The sequence below is a fragment of the Erythrolamprus reginae genome, chromosome Z, assembly GCF_031021105.1.
Source record: "Erythrolamprus reginae isolate rEryReg1 chromosome Z, rEryReg1.hap1, whole genome shotgun sequence".
NCBI lineage: Eukaryota > Metazoa > Chordata > Lepidosauria > Squamata > Dipsadidae > Erythrolamprus > Erythrolamprus reginae.
This window is the reverse complement of record NC_091963.1, coordinates 115,840,228-115,861,333: the sequence shown is the minus strand read 5'-3', so window position 1 is coordinate 115,861,333 and position 21,106 is coordinate 115,840,228. Positions and strand designations below refer to the sequence as shown.

At 41.9% G+C, this 21,106-nt stretch overlaps 1 protein-coding gene across 5 annotated transcripts in view; it reads left to right on the top strand.

Moving 5' to 3' along the window:
* Positions 1 to 21,106, top strand: part of SAMD14 (sterile alpha motif domain containing 14) — a 33,821-nt gene extending 12,715 nt beyond the window's left edge. For 2 of the 5 annotated variants that reach the window (XM_070727148.1, XM_070727149.1), the window contains exons 3-10: positions 4,346 to 4,482; positions 8,108 to 8,417; positions 11,296 to 11,383; positions 12,688 to 12,762; positions 13,606 to 13,765; positions 15,370 to 15,489; positions 17,275 to 17,430; positions 20,049 to 21,106. In XM_070727148.1, coding sequence (XP_070583249.1) covers positions 4,346 to 4,482; positions 8,108 to 8,417; positions 11,296 to 11,383; positions 12,688 to 12,762; positions 13,606 to 13,765; positions 15,370 to 15,489; positions 17,275 to 17,430; positions 20,049 to 20,204 — 1,202 coding nt within the window. In that variant the 3' untranslated portion in view covers positions 20,205 to 21,106. Of the gene's footprint in view, positions 1 to 4,324; positions 4,483 to 8,107; positions 8,418 to 11,295; positions 11,384 to 12,687; positions 12,763 to 13,605; positions 13,766 to 15,369; positions 15,490 to 17,274; positions 17,431 to 18,006; positions 18,081 to 20,048 lie in introns of those variants that run through there. The other 3 variants (XM_070727146.1, XM_070727147.1, XM_070727150.1) reach the window with 2 other exon arrangements.

Here is a 21,106-nt window from a genome sequence, read left to right as displayed (position 1 = left end):
GTTCTGTGACCAAGAATATCCATAAAGTCTAAATGTTCCAGAACTCAGCAGGCTTTATTTATCTCTCATGCTTGCTTCTGCTTGATATTTTATGCCCTCTAATATTAAGGTTTTTCATGATTTTTATTCTGTGTGATAAATTAAATAATAGCTAGCTCGATATACAAAAGATGCTCAGCTGTACATAGGACTATACACATACAGAGAAAGATCACAATATGTCACATTTATCTTATATGAAAACAACCAGTTTACTTGATTTAGTGCATGAAATAAAATAGTATATAGGGAAAATGTTCTTGAATTGGTGGGTACATATAGCAAATGGTGCAATTGTGTCTCTGCTGGTGGGAGAGAATTTGAATATTTAACAACTCAGGCTGTGTGTGTGTATAAAATAGAGTGGGGAAGAGATATATATAATCATATTATTAATCTACAAATTGCACTGTGCCATGAATAGGAGCTACTCTCAATATTTGCACAGTGTAACTTATGTGTCACTCTTGTTTGTTATAAAGGCCACTTTGGGAGGATGCAATGAATGATAACAGAACAGGAGGAAGATGCTTATTTCCTGAACAAAATACTCAACTAAAAAGAATAAACAAAAGTATTTCTCTAAGGAAAGACTTGGGATGCAACTCCTCACTTACATATTGGAGAGTAGACTCTACTGAATCTTTTACAAATAGAACAGAACAGAATAACAGAGTTGGAGGCCTTCCAGTCCAACTTCCTGCTTAGGCAGGAAAACCTATATCATTTTAGACAAATTGTTGTCCAATCTCTTCTTAAAACTTCCTGTGTTGGAGCATCCACCATGTCTGGAAACAAGTCATTCTATCCAATGTAAAATATGTATTTAGCACAAATGACTCTATTTAAGTGAGAAGCAGTAGTAGGTTCTAAATCCCATCACTATCAGTTTGCTACTGATGTATGTGTGTGCGTACCACTTCTGCTCATGCTCAGAAGAATCCTGCGTGGGTGGGCGGAGCCTCCCGCTGCTACTGGTTTGCCAGACTAGGAGCTATTCACCACTGGTGAGAAAATTATATTACCACCAATGTTTATCAAAATCAGTTGACATACAATTGATGTCAACTGATTTCCAAGTGAAAGTCAATAGTAACCAAGATTAGTTTTGCAATGTAGGATAGTATTTCAAAAGGATTATTTTCAAAATTAATAAATGTGGCATGATGTGCATTAGCTCATTTAATTTCTCAAAAGAAGTACTTTTCAAGATACGGTAGATCTTGATTGTTCACCGTCTTCCATGTCTTCAGAATTAAAAAGCAATATCTATGCAGCTATATAACATAGAAACATAGAAGACTGACAGCAGAAAAAGACCTCATGGTCCATCTAGTCTGCCCTTATGCTATTTCCTGTATTTTATCTTAGGATGGATATATGTTTATCCCAGGCATGTTTAAATTCAGTTACTGTGGATTTACCAACCACATCTGCTGGAAGTTTGTTCCAAGGATCTACTACTCTTTCAGTAAAATAATACTTTCTCACATTGCTTTTGATCTTTCCCCCAACTAAAGATCAAAAGCAACGTGAGAAAATATTATTTTACTGAAAGAGTAGTAGATCCTTGGAACAAACTTCCAGCAGACATGGTTGGTAAATCCACAGTAACTGAACATACCTAATTCTTCATATTTTGTAGAATTGTAAAGCTTGGCAGCTCCAGTTTGTATGAACAATGGAAAGGAATGCTGGGACATGTAGTTTAGCAACATCTAAATCAGAGGTCCCCAACCGTCGGTCCGCGGACCGGGACCGGGCCGTTGGGGTTTTTCAGCCGGTCCGCGGCGCCGCTGACAGCTAGCTTTGGCTGCCGGGGGGGCGGGGAGGATTAAATCCTCCCCCCCTCCAGGAGCAGCAAAAGCCTAAGCGGCGGGGTGCATTTCGGCAATGCTTTCCCTTCGCGGTGGGGGGTGCAGGGCAGGCGCAGGCAGCCCCAGGAGACGCCGCCGCTATCCGGGCGCGGCGAAAGCGAGTCGGTCGAAAGGCTGCCCGGGTCGCGCCTGCGGTCGTCCTCGCGCTCCCATCGCGCAACAAGTGCGGGCTTGTTGTGGCTGCCGCGCGCCGCTTTGCCTCCCTCTGCTGCGAGCCTTCGGGGCTCCGGGGCGGCGCGGCTAGCGGGAGGGCAGCTTCCAGCGGGACGTTGATGGGTCTTGGAAAGCTTTCTCGTGGCGGTGGCTCTGGCGCGGCTGCAGAGCGTTGGTGGGAGCGGGAACTCCGTCGGATCGCCCGAACTCCAAAGCCTCAGCGAGGTTTGGCTGCCGGGGGGGCGGGGAGGATTAAATCCTCCCCCCCTCCAGGAGCAGCAAAAGCCTAAGCGGCGGGGTGCGCCCTTTGCATTTCGGCATTGGCGCTCTCTCCTCCAGGAGCAGCAAAAGCCTCAGCGACTGATCGCGTCGTTTGCCTTTCTGCTCCATCGCTGAGGCTTTTGCTGCTCGTGGAGGGGAGAGCGCCAATGCCGAAATGCAAAGGGCGCACCCCGCCGCTTAGGCTTTTGCTGCTCGTGGAGGGGGGGTTGGCGGTGCCGATACCAAATGCTTTCCCTCCGCGGTGGGGGGTGCAGGGCAGGCGCAGGCAGCCCCAGGAGACAAAGAGTGAATGAGAGAAAGGAAAGAGAGAGAAAGGGAGGGAGAGAAAGGAGTGAGAGATAGAAAGGATAGAGAGTAAGAGGGAATGAGAGAAAGGAAAGAGAGAGAAAGGGAGAGAGAGAAGGAAAGAGTGAGAGATAGAAAGGATAGAAAGAGGGAATGAGAGAAAGGAAAGAGAGAGAAAGGGAGGGAGAGAAGGAAAGAGTGAGAGATAGAAAGGATAGAAAGAGGGAATGAGAGAAAGGAAAGAGAGAAAGGGAGGGAGAGAAGGAAAGAGTGAGAGATAGAAAGGATAGAAAGAGGGAATGAGAGAAAGGAAAGAGAGAGAAAGGGAGAGAGAGAAGGAAAGAGTGAGAGATAGAAAGGATAGAAAGAGGGAATGAGAGAAAGGAAAGAGAGAGAAAGGGAGGGAGAGAAGGAAAGAGTGAGAGATAGAAAGGATAGAAAGAGGGAATGAGAGAAAGGAAAGAGAGAGAAAGGGAGGGAGAGAAGGAAAGAGTGAGAGATAGAAAGGATAGAAAGAGGGAATGAGAGAAAGAGGAAATGAAGGAAATGAACCCCACCCCCATATGACCAAAGCGCCCCCCCCCCCCCCCCCACCGGGCCATGGAAAACTGGTCTAGCTTAATGCCGGTCCCTGGTGCAAAAAAGGTTGGGGACCTCTGATCTAAATGATTGTAGATCCTCCATCTCTGACCTTTTTCCTCTTCTATTTTGAATAACAGTGGTGTATTAACATGATTTCCATATGACTGAACTAGTGGGACAAATTAGGCTGAAAGTTATGATACAATTAATTAGCACATTCAATCTCAGATCCTAAATTTTTGATTCAGGTGTAATCCTATCAATTCTGTTTGTTTCATCTGATATCTTTTAATTCAGAAAGTTAATTTTTGCAGGGAAAAATCCAGCCTAGCACTTTAAGGCAAAGACCGATTTTTGGCCTGGGAAACATCATGCATGTACCCTTATTCTAGTAATATTGCATACTGAACTCACAAAGGAGGCTACAAGTAACCAACATGACAATTTCCATTAAGACAATTTCCATCCGTGGTAAGAGATGTAGCTAAAGTCAATTGCACCATACGGTGGATGTAATACACAACAGCTTGTTATCTGGATGTGGCCTTATGTGCAAGAAAGCACTGTGGGTAAGAGAACATATGCTTGATAGAGAGCAAGTAGGAAGGATGGAGAAAATTGCCTTGTTGATGCCATTGCTCAATGATCAAGAATCTCCGTTGAGTCAGGATCTGTAATAATCCAACCAATCCTATAAAAAGCCTGTTTATTATGATTGATTATGCCATCCCCAGCTTCCCATCATATATTTATAAAAGAGGATGCTAAATGTCAGTGTGTTCCTCTCTTCTCTGAACACTCTTCCTGTATCTTTTCTCCCTTTTAACCCCTTCATCCCACTGCCTTCTTCTTTGCGTCTCTCCTGGGGGGGGGGTATTTATTTGAATTGCTCTCCCCCTCCTCCCTTCCCTTCACTTGGCTGCATTTGCCTGTACACTCTCTTGTCCACTCGCTCCTTATCTCTGTGCTGTTCTTACTTCTCTCTGCCTTTTCTTTATGGTCCCTCCGTCTCTCCCATTCTCTCCAACACTCTTTTTTGCCTGTCCTCTCTTTCTGCCCCCTGCCCCATTCTGCTCCCCTTTCCCGTTTCTCTCTTTCACTCCCAGATTTTAATGATGTGATTCCAGAGACCCAGAGGCTGGACAGCAGCTTGCAGAAGGCCCGTGCCCAACTCTCAGCCAAGGGCAGGAGGCAGCGCCCCTCTCGATCCCGCTTGAGAGACAGTGTGAGCTCAACAGAAGGTGATGATATCCAGGACAAGAAGGTTGGTGCCCAGATGCTGATTATTATTATTATTATTATTATTATTATTATTATTATTATTATTTATTAGATTTGTATGCCGCCCCTCTCCGAAGACTCGGGGCAGCTCACAACAGTAATAGAAACAATATAACAGTGAGACAAATCTAATATTAAAATAAAACATATCTAAAACCTCAACAGTTTAAAACCATACAACACATACATACCAAACATAAAATATAAAAGCCTGGGGGAGGATGTCTCAGTTCCCCCATGCCTGGCGATAAAGGTGGGTCTTGAGTAATTTGCGAAAGACAAGGAGGGTGGGGACCGTTCTAATCTCTGCGGGGAATTGATTCCAGAGGGCCGGGGCCACCACAGAGAAGGCTCTTCCCCTGGGGCCCACCAAACGACATTGTTTGGTCGACGGGACCCAGAGAAGGCCAACTCTGTGGGACCTTATCGGCCGCTGGGATTCGTGCAGTAGAAGGCAGTTCCAGATGTATTCTGGTCCAATGCCATGTAGGGCTTTAAAGGTCATTACCAACACTTTAAATTGTGATCGGAAACCAATCGGCAGCCAGTGCAGGCCACGGAGTGTTGCAGAAACGTGGGCGAATCTAGGAAGCCCCACAATGGCTCTCGCGGCCGCATTCTGCACGATCTGAAGTTTCTGAACACTTTTCAAGGGTAGCCCCATGTAGAGAGCATTGCAGTAATCGAACCTCGAGGTGATGAGGGCATGAGTGACTGTGAGCAATGACTCCCAGTCCAGGTAGGGCCGCAACTGGTGCACCAGGCGAACCTGGGCAAACGCCCTCCTCGCCACAGCCGAAAAATGGTGTTCCAATGTTAGCTGTGGATCGAGGAGGACGCCCAAGTTGCGAACCCTCTCTGAGGGGGTCAATAATCCCCCCCCCCCGGGTAATGGATGGACAGATGGAATTGTCCTTGGGAGGCAAAACCCACAGCCACTCTGTCTTGTCTGGGTTGAGTTTGAGCTTACTTGCTTATACTGCACCAATTGATGCAGCCAGTTATGATATTTTGTAGATTTCACACTAACAATATGGTTTGTTTGACTTCAGCTTAGTGTATTGAACTAATAATAAAATAAACACAGAGTACTACTGGTGTTCAGCTTAAAAGAGAAAACAAATGCTTTATGAAGATAATCTTTTTATTCTTTGAAGAAACAAAATGTGGGTTGATGTTTTTTAAAGTTTCAACAGACTTAAAAAGTCATGTCACTATTTTACCTGCCATAATTTGGTCCAGTGGTTAAAACACCAAGCCAAAAAACAAGAAATTATGAATTCTAGTCCCACCTCTGTCATGAAAACTGGCTGAGTGACTTTGGGTCACTCATTGTCTCTCAGCCCCCTCACCTCATCATGTGGGAAAACAGGAGAAGGAGGAATAGATAAGCTTGTTGTCTTTGGTTAGCTATAAAAATAATTAAGACAGGATAAATAAAGTTTAAAATAATTACATTTCCCCCAAAGTTTTATTATATTTGCCATATACTGTAGAATGAAGAAACTATTGCATACACATGTACAAATATATACATGCATGTGTGCACACAAAATAGTTGTTTATTCTACACATTTTGCACACACACACACACAGGGGGCGAGGGGGGGATGACCTAAAAAGAACCAATGCTGGGAGTGTAGATCTGCTGCTCTCTCCACCTATCTTCCCAAGCATTCTTTCTGGATGTTCTCTTCTTAGAAAAAACAAGAGCCCTATTCACTATCCAGTTGGTTGGCCATTTGTCCAATACTGTAGTTCTTTTACTAGATCTTCCAAATGATGCTGTATGAGACAATTATAGTCGTTATAGATGCCACAGCTATCTTGCTGTCAAAAAGTAGAATAGAATAGAACAGAACAGAACAGAATAGGCCAAACGTGATTGGACACACAAGAAATTTGTCTTGTTGCATATGCTCTCAGTGTACATAAAAATAAAAGATAAATTCATCAAGAATCGCTTTGAGATCCCTTTCCAAAAGTGATATCCTATGTTGGAGTGTCATTCTACTCTGAAGAAGTGCCTGTTTTAGCATCAATAGGGCAACTACTCTGAGCAGCTCATGGTGCCTTACTCACAGTTTATAGCTTTAAGTAACTGCTTCCTTTGCTTAATCAAAGGGCTAGCTCAGATGTAAGCTTTGCTATATTCAGTAGGGATTGCACTCAGGATATAGACAAAAAAAAAATCTCAGTATTCATTCATTTTGTATACTCTTTCAATATCAACCTGAACATTATCCAAAATAGCCTAGCACTTAGAGCATGCTGGCTCTTGTTCAAAAAAGTGGAGTGTTGTACATATTGCCAAAAATAATGAGGAAGATGATAAGACAATGATGATCAATATATAAAGCGGGGGTGGAGGGAGAGAATAGCAGTGATAGAAAGGAAGGAGTGGCCCAGTTAGATTTTGACTGCAATTGCTAACTGATTAAGAACATAATCATCGACCAACCTGCCAGCAGAGGTTGTGAACGCTCCATCACTAGACACATTCAAAAGAAAATTGGACTGCCATCTGGCTGGGGTGATGTAGGGCTTTCTGCTTGAGCAGGGGGTTGGACTTGATGATCTGCTAGGTCCCTTTCAACTCTAATAAATAAATAAATAAAATAAATAATGGTCACCAGTGGTGGGCTCCTGCTGATACGGCTAATTGCGTGATGTTTTGTGGCTCTGGCATGCGAGCGCGGTTTTGGGTGCAATTTTGCTTTCTGTACCTGTGCAGGTAGCAAAATTTTGCATGGGGGCACATGTGCGCACGTGTTTCGGTGAGGTTTTTTGTTTCCATACATGCATCCTAGCAAAAAATATCACCGAAACATGAGCACATGTGTGCGAGATTTTGCTACCTGCACAAGTGAGGAAGCAAAATTGTGCTCAAACCTGCGCTCGTGCGCCAGAGCTGCGGAGCTGTGCACAATTAGCCGTACTGGCACCCAATGTTTTTGGACAAATAATAGAAACATAGAAGTCTCATGGCAGAAAAAGACCTCATGGTCCATCTAGTCTGCCCTTATACTATTTTCTGTATTTTATCTTAGGATGGATCTATGTTTATCCCAGGCATGTTTAAATTCAGTTACTGTGGATTTATCTACCATGTCTGCTGGAAGTTTGTTCCAAGGATCTACTACTCTTTCAGTAAAATAATAATCAATTGGTTTATGACAATGTTACCATTATATCTCCTGCCACATGGGGAGTTAATAACGTAACTTTATTATTATTTATTAGACTTGTATGCCGCCCCGGGTCTCTGGAGAGGGGTGGCATACAAGTCTAATAAATAATAATAAAGTTACATTATTAAAATATATCACCAGTTGCCATTTCATTAATTAAAACAACTCAAATGGATGTGCTCAGACTATGTTGCCAGGATGCCCAAAGACTCAAGGGAAGAATAGTCTAACAAAGTGACAGTGTAGCAGTTTGGGTGACGTTAATATGTTCACTAGAAACATATTTATCAGATGAACTTCATGTTTCTTTCTGTGCCTTCCTGAAGGGCATCCTCTCCCCTGGGTGTGCCTAGATGAGATTTGCTAAGATGTCTCTAAGATGAACCCATGCTACCTGATCTCTGCTTTCCTCTCCAGGTGGGCGAAGGCTGTGGAAGCCCAATCTATCACATGAGATCCCCTCTTCATGACTCCCTCCATGCCTCATCATCTGTCTCTAGTTCCTCTGTCTTCACTCGCACCATTGAGTTTTCCTTTGATGCCTCGACAGTACAGAGGTCCCTGGAACAGGAAGAGCTTTCCTCCTCTCCTCTCATCCGTTACCAACCCCTGACCAATACCCTCTCCCAGGAGGGCTTAGGGAGCACCCCCACCAGCTCCTCACCCAGGTCCTGTCCCAGCTCAGACAGCTCACCTATCTATGCACGGAGAGAGAGGCACAGTGAAGGTAACAGCTGGCTTAACATGTTTGGAGTCAGACAAGAATTAGCAATGAGGGAGGGCTACAATTGTGAAAAGCAAGTTCAGATACAGCTCCTCTCAGACCAATTTGATGCAAAGGATACTTGGGGTTTTGAATTTAATCCAGTCTGTACCAAAGGTTCTTGCGTGGATGTAAAAGAGAAGCAGCTGTTGAATTGTCCATCTTAGTACTGTTACTAGAAAATAGTTTTTCTCCTTTCCATATAGTTGCCCTGATAATCAAGTTGCCTTGATTCCTGTCGGTATCAAGGAAAATATATCATTATGTTTTTATTGATTATCAGCTTTGTTAAAATTATCTTCTGGATTTTATTGTCTGTTTTAACAGTAAACAACTGGCTGCCAAAAGTTTATTACGGCTGTATACAATTATAGTTTGTAAACAAACAAACAATTAACATATGGATATTTGGTGTTTTAATTAAGGCCCCAGGTCCTCAACTGGTGGAGCAACGTATCTCACCTTATGGGAGACTTTCTGTCATCAGTCTCCATCGGTGGGCTACGAGCCGGAATGCTACATTGCGCTCGCCGCCATGGCTCGTAAGTTCTTGTGGGACCAGCCCGATTTTGCTGCCGCACTTGTGGAGGAAGCAAAATCGCACATGGAACCACAGGTGTGCCCGTGTTCTGGTGAGGGTTTTTTGCTTCTGTGCATGCTGAAATACAGGCAGCCGCGGCGAGCGCAATTTAGCGTTCCTGCTCATAACCCACCACTGTCTGTCTCCATTACCTAAAAACACTTGAGTAAAGCTCTAGCACCAATTAAAATGTTGTTCGTGTTTGTTTGTTTTAAGTATCTGAAATTTCTTTCTCCAAATGTAAGGCAATCCAGAAACATGCTGGCCTTCCTTTTGGTTATAGTGCAGTTCTCTCATATTGTGAAACAGGCTACAACAAAGCCATTTTCAGCCTATATTCAGGTGCTTCTCTCCTGAAATATTTTCCCAAGATGTTGAAGGGCCTTTCCTGTTGGTATCAAGGAAAATATATCATTATGTTTTTATTGATTATCAGCTTCTTCGTTAAAATTATCTTCTGGATTTTATTGTCTGTTTTAACCGTAAACAACTGGCTGCCAAAGCTTTATTATGGCTGTATACAATTATAGTTTGTAAACAAACAAACAACTAACATATGGACATTTGGTGTTTTTATTGTGGCCCCAGGTCCTCAACTGGTGGAGCAACGTATCTCACCATATGGGAGATTTTAGGAGCAAAGTAAATGCCTTACGTTTTGCATTTCATCCCTTAAAAATTACTGATTCCTGGAATTACATCTATTCTTTTCACAAGGGTGAATTTTCTCCAAATTAAAAAGGGAAAGGGGCAAATATATATTTGTTAAGAGATTATTGGCTAAGCTACCTGGGACTCTTGATGTTGCCCCAATATAATTTTTTTAGAATGCTACATTTAACTCTTTTCCACTCTTTCCAACTCTTTCCCGCAATTTTATATTATTGCTCCCCTCTCATATTGTTTCCATGTTATTCTTGTAAGCTGCCCTGAGTCCGCGAGGAGAAGGGCAGACTATAAATCTAAATAAGTAAGTAGGTAGGTAGGTAGATGATAGATAGTTAGATAGATAGATAGATAGATAGATAGAGATAGATAGATAGATAGATAGATAGATAGATAGATAGATAGATAGATAGATAGATAGATAGATAGATAGATCCCCTGGATTGTTTTCAGTTATAACTTTTATTATATTATTTATTAATTCTATTTATATAATGTTCTCTAATGAGGATGGTATAAAATCAGCGAGTGAGCCAATCAATCAATCATCACTTATCTTAATTGGCTCCAAGGATCAAATGAGGATATGCCAATTGAACGGCACTTTCACAGGTAGAGGAGAGAAAAAAGAGTTTTCTCAATGGTTTTCTGAGGAACTATATGTTTCATCAGTCCTGAAACTGAATGGGTAATGTCATTGTGCAGTGTCATAAATAGATTTTAATTAACAGTCTGAATAAACACGGTCATTCTTCAAAGTAAAACACAGGTGATGATTTGGACGACATGGTTAATTGTGGCTTACTCAATAAATAATGAGTATAGAAGCTTTGGTTTGATACTCAGAGTAAACCCAGTCTGAATCAGCTCTGTGGTGCGCGTGCACATGCACCCACGTGTATTTTGTATTTTTTTGATGTGATTAAGTATTAGGCAACAATGATTTTTTAAAACATTTTCAAGACCAGAACAAGCACTTAACTCAGCCTGAAAAACTGATGCACGAGCATCTCATGGGACTTATTTTTGAGCTATAAATTCATTCAGAATTTAGACTCAAACCCCTTTTTAAATTCCAGATCCGGAGCAGCACAACGGGAGATATAGTAAGAGTGTGCAAACATATATACTAACAGTGTACAAAAGATGTACCCCCAGCTCCAGTGATGGGTTCTAAATCTCACTGATACCAGTTCGTGCGCGCATACGAAGCTTCTGTGCATGTGCAGAAGCATCCAGCGTGGTTGGGCGGAGCTTCCTGCCACCACCACCAGTTTGTAGAACCATACTGGTAGCTACCCACCGCTGCTTCAGCGCATACAAACCTCCCCTTCTTAATAGAATATCTTGGAATAAAAAGGAGACTTTCTATGTCATCCAGCTTCCATTAGGTTGCTCATTTCCAGGGGTGGGCTACTGCCCGGACAGGGGGGTAGCGAAAATAGAGCTCCACCCCAGAGCACCCAATTTGCACAGAAAGATGTGGAAAGATAATGCAAGGCATAAGCCACGCCCACAGCATGGTAGTAAAAATGCTGGTAGCCCTTCACTGCTCATTTCTGAAATAAGCCACAGACTCCCTTGCTTCTTTTCCAGATGACAGCAGAGATGCTAGTCCTCCAGAACTGGAAAGCCCCACAATTGGGCTTGACAAGAAAACACGCCGGAAGTTTCTGGATTTGGGGTGAGTTCTAGAGATGGGTAAGAAAAACAGTGTATACAGGCTGAATCATTTTCTTTTGAGTTTTCCACATTGTAATTTCTGTTCATGTCACTATGAGATATCATTGGACTACAGTAATACCTCGCTACTTCATGGTTCACCTTTCATGGATTTGCTATTTCACGGGTTTTCAAAGGGGGCTTAAATCCATTAAATCCATTAAAAAATTTAAATCCATTAAAAATTCATAAAATTCTTCTACAGTACTACTGTATTCTATTAAAGAAACTGGTAGGATTTCACATGTAGTTCCAGCTGAGAAACATTATAGAATAGAAACATAGAAGACTTGACGGCAGAAAAAGACCTCATGATCCATCTAGTGTGCCCTTATACTATTTCTTGTATTTTTTATCTTAGGATGGATTTATTTGTTTGTTTGTTTATTTATTTATTTGTTTGTTTGTTTGTTTGTTTGTTTGTTTGTTTGTTTGTTTATTTATTTATCTATCTATCTATCTATCTATCTATCTATCTATCTATCTATCTATCTATCTATCTATCTATTTATTTATTTATTTATTTAGATTTGTATGCCTTATAGTTTAAAATATTTTTAAAAACCCATTTACTAAACAACCATACATACAAACATACCATGCATAAATTGTATATGCCCGGGGGAGATGTCTCAGTTCCCCCATGCCTGACGACAAAGGTGGGTTTTAAGGAGCTTACGAAAGGCAAGGAGAGTAGGGGCAGTTCTAATCTCCGGGGGGAGTTGGTTCCAGAGGGCCGGGGCCGCCACAGAGAAGGCTCTTCCCCTGGGGCCCGCCAACCGACATTGTTTAGTTGACGGGACCCAGAGAAGACCTACTCTGTGGGACCTAATCGGTCGCTGGGATTCGTGCGGCAGAAGGCGGTCTCAGAGATATTCTGGTCCAATGCCATGAAGGGCTTTAAAGGTCATAACCAACACTTTGAATTGTGATGTTTATCCCAGGCATGTTTAAATTCAGATACTGGATTTACCAACCACGTCTGCTGGAAGTTTGTTCCAAGGATCTACTACTCTTTCAGTAAAATAATATTTTCTCATGTTGCTTTTGATCTTTCCCCCAACTAACTGTAGAATGACTGTTTAATGCAAAGGGTGGGTTTTAAAAGTCCAAATACTCATTAAATACATTAAAAAAAACTTTCCTCTACTTCACGGAAATTCATTTTTCATGGATGGTCTTGGAACGCATCCCCAGCGGAAAACGAGGGATCACTGTATACAAATAATTTTCTGTGCTTATAATTGTGTTGCTTCTCTCTTGCAGGGTCACCCTCAGAAGAGCATCTTCTGGGAAAAGCAGAAAGGACAAGGGAGGCAACCGCCTCTCCGTTGGCAATAGGTAAGGGGTTAGGATTTCCCAAAGCTCCTCTCAGTTAAATTCTTATAGAACCCTGAAAATAACCCGGAAGACGCAAAATCCTATTAAGGAATTATGCAGATGGCTCCCAAAAAGGTATTTTTAAAAAATGTGCCGCTGTGTTTCTTTGTTCAACCAGCTTAACAGGGCCGTTTCCCCATTAAGAATTTCCCCTGGAATTGTATATTAAATATTGTAGAAGAATTGATGGTTATGAATAGCCTTGTTCTTTATTTGGTGTATGACAGTTGCACTGTCACAATGTCCAAAAATTAGTGCCAGATTTGTTAATATTAGCGTGATGGGCTTCCTTCTACTCAGCTCAAAATCTTGGCCAAGGAATCATCTTGTCACTTTTTTGAAACCAGCTACTGTTTACTTCTTGTCATGGCTTGGCTGATTCACAGTAACGGATGTGTAAGATTTATCATTTCAGGGACAGAACATTCCAGATTTTCTTCCAAACCATAGAAATTTTGGAGTTGTGCTGGTTGTTTTTCAGAAGAAAATTTTCTGGAGGAGGAGGGGGGGGGGAATATTGTGATTCAGTCCCCACATTATTTTTCTAAAAAGCTCAGTCACCAGATTTACTTCTCAGAAAGTAATAAGACTCCAGAAGGATTGGATCGACGTGAATCTGGAAGAAACATGGAACGTTCTAGCGTTCCCCAGAACATTCCATCTCTGGAATGGTACATTTTGCACTTTCCTTAGCTCACAACTTCCCTTAAGGAATGATGCATGTAAAAATTCACCTCTCAGGGAAAAAAAAGAATAGAAAACTTACCGAGGCCCTTTTCCTTGTTACCTGTCTGACTTGTACAGGGAGTTGATGGAGGGTTCCAGCCGTTCCTCGGGATCGCCCTTCATGCCTTTTTCCTGGTTTACAGACAGCGGGAAAGGCTCAGCCTCTTCAGGCAGCACAGCTTCTCCTACCTCTTCCCCCAAGAACGAGGCCTTCAGCCGCAAGAAATCTGCCTCCCAGGTTTCAAAACCATGTGTTACAGGGGAGAGCTGGAAACCTCAGAAGAATTAACTGCCAGACTAGGCTAAAATGGGGTTGGATAAGTCCAGCATATTGTGGGAATCAAGGCATAATATTAAGCCATTTTATTTCTTGGGGCACATCATCTCATGTGAATACAGCAGTTGTGTTTTGTTTTATCTTATGTGGATCCTGCCTTCAAACTAATTTATTTATTTTATTTTATTTATTGGATTTGTATGCCGCCCCTCTCCACAGACTCGGGGCGGCTAACAACAATGATAAAAAACAGCATGTAACAATCCAATTTAATAAAACAACTAAAAACCCTTATTATAAAAACCAAACATACATACATAACTTGTAATGGCCTAGGGGAAGGAATATCCTAACTCCCCCATGCCTGGCGACAAAGGTGGGTCTTGAGTAGTTTGCGAAAGACAAGGAGGGTGGGGGCCGTTCTAATCTCTGGGGAGAGTTGATTCCAGAGGGCCGGGGCCGCCACAGAGAAGGCTCTTCCCCTGGGGCCCGCCAAACGACATTGTTTGGTCGACGGGACCCGGAGAAGGCCAACTCTGTGGGGCCTTATCGGCCACTGGGATTCGTGCGGTAGAAGGCGGTTCTGGATGCATTCTGGCCCAATGCCATGATGCAGTGAGGCTATGCCATAAAAGTACTGAATGGGGACAGAGAACTACCCGCCGTGGTTCTCAACCTTTCTAATGCCGCGACCCCTTAATACAGGTCCTCATGTTGTGGTGGCCCCCAACCATAGGTCTAGCGCCAATTCTCCCAACAGAGCTTTAAGCTGTTTGGCAGGAAGGTCAGAGGGTCACCCCCACTATAAATGCCGGATTGTAAAAATATGTTCCAAGGTGCTAGAATAGAAGCTTTAGTTCCTAACACCATGGGAAGTTTCTCTTTTCCCTTGTGAAATGGTTGTTCAACCCCCAAAGGGGTCCCGACCCCCAGGTTGAGAACTACTGAACTAAGGGGTGAGACTTTTATTTAAAATGTTTTGAAAACATCGCTTTTTAAATAAATGGGTGATTAGACAGGGCAGCTCTTTGATTCTGGCGTAAGGGAAATTTTTTTCCCCTCTGACATTAAAAATGGAAGGGTTGACTTGGATAATGTTCCCAGAACTACAGGTAATCCTTGACTTATGAGTACAACTGAGCTCAAAATGTATGTTGTTCAATGAAACATTTAAGTTAATTTTGCCTCATTTTAGGACCTTTCTTGCTACAGTGTTAAGTTGTTAAGTTAATAACACGGTTGTTAAGTGAATCTGGCTTCCCCACTGACTTCGCTTGACCCCAGGACAATGAAACCGTCATAAATATGAGTCAGTTGCAAGCACCCAAATTTTGGTCATGTGACCACAAGGCTGCTGCAACGGCCGTAAGTATGAAGAACTTTTTCACTGCCACTGTAACTTTGAATGGTCATTAAATGAACTGTTGTAGGTCAAGGACTACCTTGTACAATATGTCAAGAGGTATGCTTGTTTTTCTTGATGATTTTGTCACCCGCATGCCCTGTGTCTGTGCTTGAGAAGGTTGGTTCTGCTCTCAGCTTCTCTAATTCTGTTCCTTTCCCAGGAATCCACCCTGAGTGATGACTCCACCCCTCCCAGTAGCAGCCCTAAGACCCTGAGCATGGCTCTGCCAGAGGCCAAGTGTTCCTACCCATACCATACACTGTCACAATCATCGGACGAGGTAAGTCCTCCTAGTTCTCAAACCCTGCAGAATAATGCTGCAATTCCTATTTTGCCCATGGAAAACCTTCCCGCTTCATAGGGACTAGACGCTTTATTTTTACAGTGCATTGCTCTTGAGCACTTAATTCCTCCCTCCACCAGTCAGCCATTCAACTATCCCAGTTGAAACAGGTGAATAAATAATGATGTAACAGTGTGTGAAAAACAAATGCCTCGATGTTTAATATCACTTGGATTATAACAAGCTGCCACATTTAATTGGGCTTCATTCCAGCATAAAATGGTAATAAAACTGTGAATAATGAGAAGCTGAATTTTCAGGAATTGGGTCATACTCTATGGTTATTCTCTGCACCCCACAGGGAGAGTTATCCAACTGATGCAACGGGTGTGATTATAACCTGCATGATGTTAAAAAAACAAAGAGACCTTATTCCTTTGCAGTCTATCAGTGATGAAGGGTGTGCACTGCGTATTTCTAGAGCCTTCAGAAACTGCTACAACTTATTGAGCAGCAAATGTTACACAAATAATCTCTCCTTTAGTAATGTACTTGGAAGCTGTACAATTAGAAAGAAAAACTTGTGAGCTTTCTTTTCTAATTGCAGAGTAAATGATAACTTTCTGGTTCTGCTTATATTTTCTACAAAGGAAATCGGAAGCTACTTGTTTATTTTTATTCTTTTATATCTTTTATTTTACCTTTCTGCACTTTTATCCTCTTTCTTTTTCTGTTTTCCGCTTTTATTTTTCATTAATTGTATATTTTGTTATTAAAACTTTCAATAAAAGGAAAGATGTATCTGAAGATTATAAAGAACTCCATCAATTCATGCAGGCAGAAGAATAATAATAACATGAAAGAAAGGCATAATTGTGGATATAAAATACCTTTTTGCATGTGTTGAGGTTTGGGGTTTTATTGATTCTGGAGATGTGAAATGGTTGTCCTGTGGATTAATAGTTCTGACTGTTCGGAATTTTTTCCTTAGTTCTAAGTTGCTTCTCTCCTTGTTTAGTTTCCACCCTTTGCTTCTTGTTCTACCCTCAGGTGCTTTGGTGAATAGTTTGATTCCCTCTTCTTTGTGGCAACTTCTGAGACATTGCTAGTCCTTCTTTTCACTAAACTAGCCATGCCCAGTCCCTGCAATAGTTCTTCATATGTTTTAGTCTCAAGTCTCCTAATCATCTTTGTTGCTTTTCTCTCTACTTTTTCTAGTATCTCAACATCTTTTTTTGCATTGTGGCAACCAAAACTGAATGCAGTATTCCAAGTGTGGTCTTGCCAAGGCATTAGAGACTTTCAAGAAGAGATTGGACTGCTATTTGTCAGAAATGGTGTAGGGTTTTCTGCTTGAGCTAGGGATTGGACTAGATGACCTACAAGGTCCCTTCCAACTCTGTTAATCTAAAGCTTGTCATATTAATACATTACTGAAGAAGAAAGAATGAAAGTCATCATGTTAGCTGCTGGGATTACATTATCAACAACAACAATAACATAATTTCTACCACATTCTTCCATTCAAACATCTTGAAGTATAGACGGAGGCATCCCTAGAGGGTTTTGTTTGACAAGTGATGAACCATATGTCATGATAAAAGATACCAGAACCTAAGTACTCAATCATATATTGAGTTTTAAAAGGAGTTAAAGTTTACGGATAGCCCTCCCCCCAGATAGCTGACTAGATTTGGTGCATGTAGAATGCAAGAAGTATTGGCAATATCAGATTCTATCTTCTTTCTCCTCCTTTACTCCTCTGTTTAATCTTCTCTGAAGTTCCTGGATGAGCCTCTAAGTGCAGCTTCAACGTGGAGCAGTCAGAAAGTGGGACAGTGGCTCGAGAGTTTGAACCTGGAACAGCACATGGCAGAATTTGCTGCTCAAGATGTGGATGGACAACAATTGCTGCTCCTTGATGGAGCCAAAATGAAGGTAGTGGAGAAGATGATTATCTGAAAATGAGTTTTTGATCAGTTTATAGAGATGCCATTTTTTTCAAAAATGCTATTTTGCAAAAAAAAAAAAAGTCTACTCCACTGGTCTCCAACCTTGGCATTATTAAGATAGCAATATTAAGACTTGGCAATATTAAGACTTCAATTCCCAGAATTCTGGGAGTTAAAGTCCACAAATCTTAAAGTTGCCAAGGTTGGAGATCCCTGGTCTTGTCCATATTTTTGGTCCTACGAGAATAAATTTAGCGTTGATAGAACAAGTGGTGTTCTAGTAGAAAAAGTTCAATATGTATGTAAGCACAGATCTTAAATGTAGGTATTTCTACTAGCAAGTGTTTCAAGCATTTTTCTCCAGATAGATTCCAAGTTGACATATTTTAGGAAAAGATCTGGATCTTAAACATCCAAGCCATATTTGAAATGTAAGGAATCAGGAATATATATCAGGTTAGATTCTTTATCTATATAGTTTAGGATTGTCAGTTTCATCAACAAATATCAACGTTTTACTCCAATTGTATCACTATAAGTCAGGCTTCCTTATATTTTTCAGATAAGTTGGGCCAACTCCAATTACTCTGAGCCAATCTGCACATCAGGTTGAGAAATTGTGATTTTATATGAAGATCTGTAAAGGATGCGACCTACTCAGTTCTTCTACCGAGTTATAGTCCAGTCAACATAGTCCAGACAAAGGAAGTAGAGTAGAAGTTCACATTTTCAGTCATAGGAAAGATCCAGTAATTGACCAGCTTAGAACTGACCATTGAGTGTCAAGGTAATGCATAAGTACTAAAGCGCAATGAATCACATGACCTTGAACGACACATGATTACAGGTAGTCTTTGTTCTGTCTAGACCATCCACCGATCAGAGAAAAAAGTTCTCATACTCACGGAATAATACTTAAAAGATATATTGCTTACAAAATGTTCAGGTTAAAAAACTGGTTAAATAGTTCCAATCTAATTTAGTCCATTCTGGCAGTACTCCCAGCTTAATTGCCTCTAAGATAAGAACAGGTCCCAGGCCAGATGCCAAAGCTCAATTAGGGGGATTCCTTTGAAGTGATTCTGTCAGTCAAACAGACTTACACTTCTCCTTGGTTTTTTCAGACAATGAGATTACATGACAATGAGTTTACATAGGTTAGAGTTATCTGCAAACAAAGTATTTCCTGAACTCCCACACAGCCATTACTTCTACAAATGTTGTTTGCCACGCCCATTTATCCCCAGTCTGTCACTTATATAGTGAGCAGGCGTGGCCAAGTGTTCCCTAGAGGTACTAACGCCAAGACCCCATTCTTTTCAGATACTCTTGTCTGGACATCGATCTCCTGACCCTAGCATCTAACAGGGGCTCCTCCAATTCCCCATCATCCTCTGACTCACTCACTACCATAACTGGGCGTATTACAGTCTCTAATTGATCCTCTGTCTCTGATACCGCATCGCACTAACTCTTAAGACTCAGGTGACAAGAACACTGGCCTAGGATACCAAAACACATCCTATGACCAGCTGACCAGATATGGACCAGTAACAATAGTCTTCAACTTGTGCCCAAAATTTCTGTTGCTAAATAAGTCAGTTATTAACTATTTGTCAATCTTTCTTGCCATGGTTAAGTGAATGACTGCAGTTGTTAAGTTAGTAATATGATTGTTAAGTAAATTTGGCTTCCCCACTTGTCACAAAGCCACCAAAGGTGATCATGACCCCAGGACACTGCAACGGTCATAAATTTGTGTCAGTTGCCAAACATCTCAATTTTATTCACATGACATCATGTGCGGATGCTGTAATGGTCACAGGTGTGAAAAATGGTCATGTCACTTTTTTTCCCCAGTGCTTTGAATGGTCAATAAATGAATTGTTGTAAGTCAGACTGCCTGTACTTTTCTCTCTCTCTCTCTCTCTCTGGTTTTTAAGAAAGAGATGGGAAGAAAGAGAGATAGAATGGGTGGGTTCATACACAGCGATATATGGTTTGTATTCCTTTTGACTAGGCTCGTGCATATATGCATACATTTGAGAGGTAAATGGTACTTGTTTACTGAGCACCAAAGAAATGCTTCAGTATTCTGTAGGCTGCCTTTCGGTCATTTCAAACTGAGCCCTCTCCGTGGCTTCCCTGGTTCTTTGCAATGCAATCCACGTGGAGTAGAGGAACCTAATGTTTTAAAAGGCTTTGAAAACAATCTCTTTGGACGATAAAATCACTAGCAATTTTTATTCGTTTTCTTTTTAAAATTTACTATCTTTAGCTTTGGATTTATGGTTTTATCTTGCTGTGATAAAACTACGAAGATATCCCAGTAGTTGGTAGTATTTGACGCCTAATAAAAGTATACATCAAGCCAGCCATTGTGACTTTGTCAAAAGCGCAAAGTATCTGCAGTTTTAGTACAGGAGCTCGAAAGTGAAAGTGAAAGATGCAGCCCCCAAATCAATCCTTCTCCTATTGAAGTAAGGATTATTCTTTTTTTTTTTCCATTAGAAACCACAGCAACGCAAGGGACTATAAGAACATGCACTGGGTACCCTGTGCATGTCTTGATTTTACAGCTATATCCTCCCTCCATCTCCACAGGCACTTGGCGTCAGCAACTCTCACGATCGGGCTCTTTTAAAGAGAAAGGTGAAGGAGCTGAACGCAGCAGTCGAGAAAGAGAAGAAAGCCCAGGAAAAGATGGAGAAACAGAAAGAGAAACAGAAAAAGAAAGAACAGGAACAGAGGAAGAGTTAAGCAAAGGGGGGAAGGGGGGGAATTACCATTTCCCAGCATAGGCTTAGACCCATTTTCCCCTATTCCTATGGAACATCAGTGGAATGAAGGGGATGGACATCAGCATCCAGCAAAATGGAGGGCAAGATTCAAGCGTGGTCCTACCAAAGTTTATGGGCTTGGGTGGGACATAGGGTGAAGCTGAACTTGCTCTGGGGCTAGATAATGGCGACACCAGCGGTAAGAGCTTGGCACACCACTAACAATGGTGGATTGGCCACAAGGGACAGAGAAGACAAAGTTGATGCAAATAATGTCTCCTCTACTATGCCAGGACAATCCAACTGCACTTTCACGGGGTCAAGCAAGGGCCCTTCCCTGCCAGTGGTGCAACATGGAGGTGGGTGATGATGCTATCTCCCCAGCCCCTGTTCTGTGTAATACCTCCAGAATGTCACGGCTATATCTCTGTATTTCCCTACTGATCTTATTCCTCTACACAAAATTGCTCACCTCAAAGGCTTTGATGGGTTCACACTCTTGTGTCAGTTAAGTGCCCCATCACACCCTCCTGCCATTACCAGGGAGACACAGCTGCCTTGCAAAACACACAAAAAACCGAGAGACACACACAGGCGTGCATGCACACACACATACACAACAAACACACTCAAAACACCCAGGTTGAGACAACGGCACAGCGGTTTCTTTTAGATTCCCCTCTCCCTCTGCACCAGGAGGCCACGGCGTTCTTTGCCCATTCCTCGCCTATGCCTACAGAATGATATTGCTAAGAGTAGATGGGTAGATTGCTCACTGCTTAACTAAGAGACCAAACTGTATAAGAGGGAGGAGGAGCATTAGGTGCTTGGCAATATAACAGCAAAGAAACCACAGTGGAATAAAAGAAATTTTGCATTGTC